General features: G+C 43.7%; 1 protein-coding gene across 1 annotated transcript; it reads left to right on the top strand.

Annotated features, from left to right (window-relative positions):
- Positions 1–1,038: 1,038 nt before the first annotated feature.
- LOC147174451 (uncharacterized) lies at positions 1,039–5,715 on the top strand. Its single transcript, XM_086075802.1, is given in 5 exon segments — positions 1,039–1,172; positions 1,255–1,699; positions 1,701–2,151; positions 4,842–5,477; positions 5,480–5,715. Coding segments are annotated over 5 exon segments (1,902 nt in total).
- The last annotated feature ends 3,377 nt before the right edge of the window (positions 5,716–9,092 follow it).

The raw sequence follows: 9,092 nt of genomic DNA, 5'->3' as shown, positions 1-9,092 counted from the left end.
ACTTGATTTTGGAAAAATTTCAAAAATTATTATTATTATTTTGGGGGCGCTATTGTGCTTCAGCACCCCCAAAAAAGGGCTAAATATGCGTCTGATTGTAAGTGTTGTGTAAGTTTTCAATAACTTTTTGTCAATTAATTAACTTTGATTATTTTTGATGAAAGAAATATATTTTTTCTTTCAAGTATTTTCTTTCTAAACAGCAATTGTATTTCTAAACAAGTACTACATTACTTTGCAGGAACAAATTCATGGTGAGAAAGACGTTTCTCCCTATGTTGACTTCATTAACAAGCTGAAAATTTTAGTAAAAGATTCAATAGTTTCTGCCTTGGCCAGAAGCTCCTCATGCTAATCCAGAATAATTTCCTCATCAGCGAAGTCAGAGACTTTTCCAAGGAAGTGACACAGACATTCAAGTGGGCACATGCAGGATATCTACAGCTCAAACTGATTGATCTGCAAGGAAAAGCTGCATTAAAAGAGCATTTTGAGACGACTAACCCTGCTACCTTCTGGCTACAGATAGTGCCTGAGAGTGTGTTCCCTGGTCTAACCAAAGTTGCACTGCACACCTTGACAATGTTTGGATCGATTTACAGCTGTGAGTCATCTTTTTCCACTATGAACATTATCAAAAACAAATACCGCTCGAGGCTCACTAATGAACATTTACATGCCTGCTTGAGAATGGCGCTGAGGGATTTATCCCTTCTTTTGAGGGAGCATGGCCGTTAGTATGGCTCCTCCGGGCGCACCGTCAGGTCTGGTTGGCTTAATCTCCCTTGCGAGAGCCCTCCCGGAAGGAATTGCGTCACCTCCCTGTAGTGCCGGGTCAAGTTTTCGGTTCGGCAGCGACAGGAGCGCTGGAACGCACAGTGCATGCTAATGACGCAAGGCGTAAGTAAGCTAGCCTTGCCAGGCCCAATGTTCCACCAAACTTGGGGGGAGCCACTCTCCCGGCCACCCCTCTGTCACGTACTGTGCAGTCCTTTCGGCCTACGGGGGGATAAGGGCCTCGTCGTCCCTCACGAGGACATGCCACGGACGCCAGTGGGGTTCGTCCCTCTGACCGAGGGCCCATGGTCAGCCCTGAGCTTCACACACCACGCCCCGTCCCTCCCGGACCCCTATATCCGGGAGGGCCAGGGATTGAGGCCGAGGGGCCGGCAGTCGGTTACTTTTCTGTCGCCAGCTCAACTACTGGGCTGCCCTCGTTTCGGACCCATGGGTGCTTTTAACCTTGTCTCATAGGTACAGTATTCAGTTCCAACGCCGGCCCCCTCTATCCATCCGGTTCAGAGAGACAGTCATCAGTGACCCGAAAAAGGCACTAGCTCTAGATCAAGAGCTAGCGACCCTCCTCGCCAAGTCCGCTATCGAAGCAGTGGATCCATTGGCTCATCGAGGGAGATTCTACTCCCCCTACTTCCTCATTCCAAAAAAGACAGGAGGAATACGCCCTATCTTGGATCTGAGAGGTTTCAACCGTTACCTGTGTGTTGCCTTGCCCTGCCGTATGCTGACTACGTCTGCCGTGTTGAGGACGATCACCCGAGGGCAATGGTTCACGTCAATCGATCTGAAGGATGCTTACGTCCACATCCCAATTGCTCCTCAGGACAGGAAGTTTCTCCTTTTTGCCTATAGGGGTCGCCACTGGCAGTTCAGATTACTCCCATTCGGGCTGTCACTCTCTTCCCAGAGTGTTCACACGTGTAGTGAAGGCGGCCCTTGCACCCCTGCAGTCAAGAGGCATGAAGGTGCTCCCTTACTTGGACGACTGGCTGATATGTGCACCGTCCAGGGACCAGGCAATCCAAAACACGTCTACGCTTCTACAGCATGTGTCGTGACTTGGGCTCAAGGTCAACCTGGAGAAGTCCTCTCTTGTTCCCTCTCAGCAGACTCTGTTCATCGGAACGTCATTGGACACCACCTCCATGACTGCTCCACCATCCCCACAGCGAGTCGACGATGTGTTATGCCTCATCTCTCTCTTCCGTGCCAATGGGATGCTGCCTTATGTCCTTTTTCTGCGTCTGCTGGGCAAGTTAACGTCCCTGACGGCACTTGTGCTACTGGGCCTGCTGTCGCTGCGACCATTGCAACGGTGGCTGCTCTGCTTCTGGCTCAACACGCTGTTGGACCGTCGGAAGCGTCTCTGAGTGTCCAGTCGGTTCATGGGTGCTCTCGCACCTTGGGGTCGCCGGTCTGTTCTTTTTTTTCTAAGGGACAGGGAGGGGGAGGACGGGAAGGGGGAACCATGCAGCACCTCGGAGGCCCACAGGCCCCGAACCGCGTCGCCGGGCCCGGAGCGACGAACCGCGCCGGGTCGGCGCCGCCCCGAACACCAGGGAGAGCACCGCAACGCAACACCCCCCAAGAGACCCAGGGAACGGCCAAGACGCAGCCGCCACCCAGTAGCCAACAGAGGGGCACAGCCGCCCACACTCAGCCAGGGGGGACAGCACCTATAGAGTTTACCCACTGGCATGCAGTGATTCAGAATATTAACCCTAAGTTCCCAATGGAAGTGAATCTTGAGGAGTTGATGACTGTAAGGTGTCATTTGATGTAGTCTGCTCGATCCTGCTGGCAGCAACTGGGTTCCTGACTATAAAATACAACCATTAGTTACAAATTGCCAAATACAGAAAAAGCTATGTAAGTTATCGCAATGTGGTGGCTCTCGCTAACAGGCAGAATTAAGTAACCAGATTTAGATTAAAAGATTCTATATACGTAGACCATGTTTCTATAAATTTTGATATTTGGTTTTTATTCGAGGCAGATAGTTTTTCCATTAAAATGTGATTTATGAGGAGGTTAGACCATTGGTCGATATTCAGAGTTTGTTTATTTTTCAAGTTAACAAGAATTGTTTTTTTCGCGATAGTAAGGGCTACAAGTGTAGATTGAAATTGTTTACGTGGTAAGGCAGTTGTTGTTAGGTCACCTAGCAAACACAAGTTTGGAGATAAAGGTATCCTACAGTCCAAGATAGCTGAACGTTTTTCTAAGACTTTAGTCCAGAAATACATAACTGGAGTGCATAACCATAAAGCATGAAAATAAGTGTCTGTAGGCTGGAGACAAATGTCGGAGTCTGAGAGTCCCATTTTCTTCATCATATATTGAGTAATGTATGTTCTATGAATAATTTTATATTGGATAAGTTGTAAAATTGTGTGCTTTGTCATTTTAAATACGTTTTCACAAACTTGAATCCAAAAGTCAGATTCCGGAGCTATAGACAAGTCTTTTTCCCATTTCGAGATGGGTAAAGACATTTTATCAGTATACGAAAGTAACTTATATATTTTTGAGAGGTTTTTTGTTGTCGGAGAAAGCTTGATAATATCTTTAGCTAAAACCGAAGTGTTGGAATTTGTTTCTTTATCATACTTTTAACTTGCAGATAATGTAAAATGTTTTCGTTTTTTATGTTGTATTTTTGGAGCAAGGATGTATATGATATAAACATATTATCTGAGAAAAGATGGTGGAGATGTGTAATTCCTTTCTGCTCCCACACACCTAAATACAACGATTGGTTAAGTTGAAAAGTCAGGGTTATGCCATAGGGGAGAAAGCCCGCAGGGCTCCACTTGGGCTTTTGTAATTTCTAGTGCCTTCCACCAGGCAGTCAGGGTGGCAGAAATCATTGGGTTTTTAAAACAATTGTGTTGCTTAATGGATGTTGTAATTAAAGAGTCAATCTAAAAGTCTGAGATTATTACAATCCTCCTGTTCTAGTTCCAGCCAACAGTTAGTATCTCGGTTGTGTTGTGCCCATAGAATGATACATTGTAGCTGGTTAGCTATATAGTAGTGCATAACATTTGGTGCCTCTCGACCTCCTTTGGATTTACTTTTCTAAAGAGTAGATAGACTAATCTTTGCTTCTTTTTTTTTATCACAGTAACATTTTGTAACGGCGAGTCAAACAACTGGAACCAGTTAGACGTAGGTTTTGTTAAGTTATTAACATTGTTTTTCAGTTTCAATTTATATTTTAGCCATTTTGGATTTAGTTATAGCTGTGGAGCTCAATGAATGGGATTGTCTATTGTATCTGTCTCACACTCCTGAGAAAATAAGGGAGTGTATGTGTCTGGTATCTGTCTCTGTCGGAAGAGACAGGCGGATGTATGATTGTTTTTCTCTAATCTGATTTATAGCTATGGGAACTTGCAGAAGCGAGGAGAGAGGAATTTTCTTGTTTTTACTGAGTTGTAAACAAATGTATTGTGGGCTGATGGGAGGAGACTTTTCGTATTCTCCCACTTTTCAATAAATATTGATGTGCCGGAGTGGACGACACAACAATCTGACCAGAACACGGCTTCAGTGTCGTCAGCCTTTTGTCATCAGAAGCTTCTGATAATTATTTACCTTTGCAAAGGGACTTCTTCACCAGGATCTCACCATTCAGTTAATTGAACACGCAAAGAGTACAATACTTAATATTGTCTACTCTAACAGTTTAAATGGAATCATTGAGAAAAAATAGTTTATTTTGGGTAAAACTTTCATTTAAATGGTGGCTATTCGTCCTGTTAGAGAAATAGGAAGATTATTCCAGCGCTCCAAGTCACTATAAATGCTATCCAGAAGTGGAGTAAAGTTTAAATGAATTAAATCAGTTAATTTAGGTGAGATTTTTATGCCTAAGTATTTTAAATTACCTATAGGAAATGAGTAGTGTGGGTCCTGGCTTGCAGGGTTCCATGAATTTTCTGTAATAGTTAGTAGTGTTGATTTTGTCCAGTTAATAGAATAATCTGATAAATGTGAGAATTTAGTTATTAAGTTAAATACTTTCCCTAACGAAATAGCAGGCTATGGGGCTCGCCGGTCTGTTCTATCAGCGGGAGTCCCGTTGGGGGTGGTACCCACACATCACAAAGTTGTCACCACCGATGCCAGCCTGAGTGGATGGGGTGCAGTTTGGCAACACAGGACGGCTCAAGGCCAGTGGTCTACAGGGGACAGATCGCTCCACATCAATGAGCATCTGTCGCTCATTCATTTTCTGCCCTTCGTGGCAGGGCGCCATGTCCTGGTACGATCGGACAACACCTCCACTGTGTATCACATCAATCATCAGGATGGGACGAGATCCGCCCAGTTGCTACGGGCCTCACCGAGGCTTCTTAGATGGGCCGCCCCCCGTCTTGCCAGCCTGCGGGCCATGTTTCTCCCGGGCATTGTCAACCAGTCCCTCTCCCGCTATTGTCCGCCTCAGGGGGATTGGCGTCGCCACCTGCAGGTGGTGAGCGCCATTTGGAGACTCTTCGAAAAAGCGACGGTAGATCTTTTTATACCAAAGGAGTCCACTCACTGTCCCCTCTGGTTTTCCCTGAGGGAACAGAGCAGCCCGCTAGGCCAGGATGCTCTGGCACACCCCTGGCTGAGGGGCCTGCTATATGCCTTCCCACCTCTCCCCCTCATTCATCTGATCCTTCAGAGGGTCCTTCTGGAGGTCACACATTGCTGCTGGTGGCCCCTCTTTGGTCAGCCCAGACTTGGTTCCCTCTCCTCCGCAGTTTCTGCTCCTCCGAACCTTGGATCCTGCCCAGTGGGTTGGATCTACTGTCCCAACAGCGGGGTTAGATTTGGCATCCTGATCCATCTGTGTGTCTGGCCACTGAGGGTCGAGATCCATTGCTGACTGAGTGCTCGTTCTTCTGTTCAGCATATGACCCTTAATGCCAGGGCTCCATCCACTCGTTCGCTGTATGCTAACAGGTGGGAGCTGTTTACGGATTGGTGTGTAAGTTGCGGGAGGGATCCCGTGATGTGCCCTATTCCCACTGTTCTAGAATTTAAACATAAAAAAAAAAAAAATCAAAAACATACCAATATAATTTTTCCAGTTTTCTAAAGGTTTTCTTTTTATGGAGAAGACTGCAAGAAAATGTACAATCTAGTAGTGTCACTTTTGTTACAGGCTCATTTTCTCAAAGGATGAACTTTCTTCTTACCGAAGTTTTTGGCCTATGAGTCTCTATCCACTTTTAAAACACATCTCTTTGGTTTTTGACTCGACATGAGACTCAGTATGATTGTTTGAGTGTTTTATGGTGTTTGTATATTTAATAATTTATGATTTTTAATCCATCTACAACACTTTTTTGCAGCGTTGGTGCTTTAAAGTGCTTTATAATTAAAGTTGCGTTGAGAGTATGAGACGAGGTGATGTAAGAACCACAATAGACTGAATCTGAGACTGAATCATTTGAGTACGGTACGCCTGGTTTGTTGAAATGTGATCAACACGGCAAGTGTGTAAGTTGCCTTTCTAAAGTAATCAAATTACCCTCGTAGTTGCGTAGCAGTGCTAGCCACGGTAGCATTCGAGGCGCTTGGAGCTGCCACTAAATGCTGGCAACAGGCGCCGTATAAGGGCTCTTTTGCAGTCACGTGACCAAAACTTTGTGGGCGCCATGATGGGGGGTTCCGCTTTTGATGTGTCAAAATGTCATCTGAGTTCAAACATTCTGTGATGGCCGCGCAATTATTTAAGCAAAATGGACATTCTGGATAAAAACAAGGCTATATTTGGTAAAGATAACTTAAATTAGCAATGTAGATCCTAGAATTAGCATCTAAAGTAATCAAATGGCCCTCGTAGTTGCGAGGCAATCCTAGCCACAGTAGCATTAGAGGCGCTTGGAGCTGCCACTAAATGCTGGCAACAGGCGCCGTATAGTGGCTTTTTTGCAGTTACGTAACCAAAACGTTGCGGGGGCGCCGTGATGGGGGGGTTCCGCTTTTGACGTGTCAAAATGTCATCTGAGTTCAAACATTCTGTGATGGCCGCGCAATTATTTAAGCAAAATGGACATTCTGGATAAAAACAAGGCTATATTTGGTAAAGATAACTTAAATTAGCAATGTAGATCCTAGAATTAGCATCTAAAGTAATCAAATGGCCCTCGTAGTTGCGAGGCAATCCTAGCCACAGTAGCATTAGAGGCGCTTGGAGCTGCCACTAAATGCTGGCAACAGGCGCCGTATAGTGGCTTTTTTGCAGTTACGTAACCAAAACGTTGCGGGGGCGCCGTGATGGGGGGGTTCCGCTTTTGACGTGTCAAAATGTCATCTGAGTTCAAACATTCTGTGATGGCCGCGCAATTATTTAAGCAAAATGGACATTCTGGATACAAACAAGGCTATATTTGGTGAAGATTACTTAAATTAGCAATGTTGGTCCTCGAGTTAGCAGCTAAGTCACGGGCAACCCTGCACTTTTCTCACCATCAACAAATATGGACATAATATCATGTTCATGGTGTGAGTGCCTATACTTTTTAAGAATTTCGAAACTATAAATCCCTGGAAGCTCACAGATAATTATTATTTTTATAAATGGCTGGGTGCAAGATTTGTATTCATTTTAACCTGAAGGATACACCAACACAGTTGTCACAGCAAAGGTAAGATGAGCATGCTTATTCATGTAGGCTCAAGTCTGCACCTCAAAGCTGTAATCAAGTGTATAACATTGTACTGTAGTAGTTGTCTGTCAACCAAAGCCTGATTTATAAAGATCCATACTTTTAAAATGCTGTGTTTTGACTTCAAGTGTAAGCTCTATTCTATATACAGAGCACATTTGTTGTCTTTTTGACCCAAAGTGATGCACTCCCAACGTCTTCAAGAAGCTCTTCTCAAACCCTGAGCCATCTGTCATCTGGAGCTATTTTCTCTGCTCACTGCACCTGCATAGGAGAATCATGTACACATAATGCTGCTATGCCATTTAAACTGTGGGTCTACAGCTCAAACCTACTCAAGAAGAGACGTGGTTTTGTTCATTCTGCACCAATAACATATTCAATGTTTTGGTTAAAGACTACTTTAACTATTTTTGTTTTTAATTGTCTATGTATCGATAAGCATTAGTCAACTGTAAAAATAAAAAATAAACAAGTTTATGGAGCAACAATTAGAACACACTCAAAAAGAACAATAACAATCTGTGTTTGAGAGCTGAAGAGATTAATCGACTAATTGTGACTTGTAAAAAAGTTGACAACATTTTCTGTAAGCAATTCATCGTTATCTGCTCGATTTCCCAGACCATTACACAGAATATCTCATAAAGTCAGGTGCATTATATATATATATATATATATATATATATATATATATATATATATATATATATATATATATATATATATATATATATGTCAGAACAACACAGGTTCATCTTCAGTAAAAATTAATCACTGAAAAATTATACTTCAACTAATTCTACAGCACTCTTAAAAGTGGACATGTCACATTCAGGGATAGCTTTCCCCTGTTCAGCATGCTGTGCTTTACTAGTCGAGTCTTTAATTTTAATAATAAAATAAAGATAATTTATTATTTCTTAAAAGAGGTTCTCCAGAGTGTCGGAAAATCTGTTTGGGCTGTGATCAACAGTAGCCTGTCTTCTGGCGTAGTCCCCAAACAATTTAAACACTGTGAAGCAACCACTGCTGATAAAACCCGGACTAGATCAATGTGTGCTGTCAAATTTTAGGCCCATTTCTAAAGCCTGGTTCACACGGCAATATTTTAAAATTGTCGGCCGACTTCCGAACTCTGAGACACACCACACGTGAAGAGAAAAAAATCACGGGAATAACAGTTTTTAACATACTGTGTGTGGTGTGTAGCCACACTGCACAATCAACACACCACACACGAGTCGACTTCATTCATGAATGTGACGGGAAGTCTCGCAAAACCTCTCGTGATTAAACGTGACTTCAGAGTCAAGTCGCAATACTTCCTGGTTTTTAGCCGAAAAAGCGGCATAAAAAGAAAATGCATTGTTTAAAGTTATTTTAGATCTGACTGCAGCGTTTGATACAGTGGACCACAGTATTCTATTGGCTCGCGTACAGCACCAGGTGCCAGGTGGGCATTAGTCGTAGTGCTCTTGAGTGGTTTAGATCCTATTTGGCTGACAGAAGGTTCTGTGTTAGCCTTGGATACTCCGAGTCCCGCACTGCCCCACAGTCATACGGTGTTCCACAAGGTTCTATTTTGGGGCCCCTACTATTCTCATTGTACTTGCTGCCCTTGAA

The sequence above is a fragment of the Leptonotus elevatus genome, chromosome 5, assembly GCF_054856555.1.
Source record: "Leptonotus elevatus isolate MCC_2025b chromosome 5, RoL_Lele_1.0, whole genome shotgun sequence".
NCBI classification, from domain to species: Eukaryota; Metazoa; Chordata; class Actinopteri; order Syngnathiformes; family Syngnathidae; genus Leptonotus; species Leptonotus elevatus.
The sequence above is the reverse complement of the archived record's forward strand: the minus strand, read 5'-3'. Positions and strand labels throughout refer to the sequence as shown.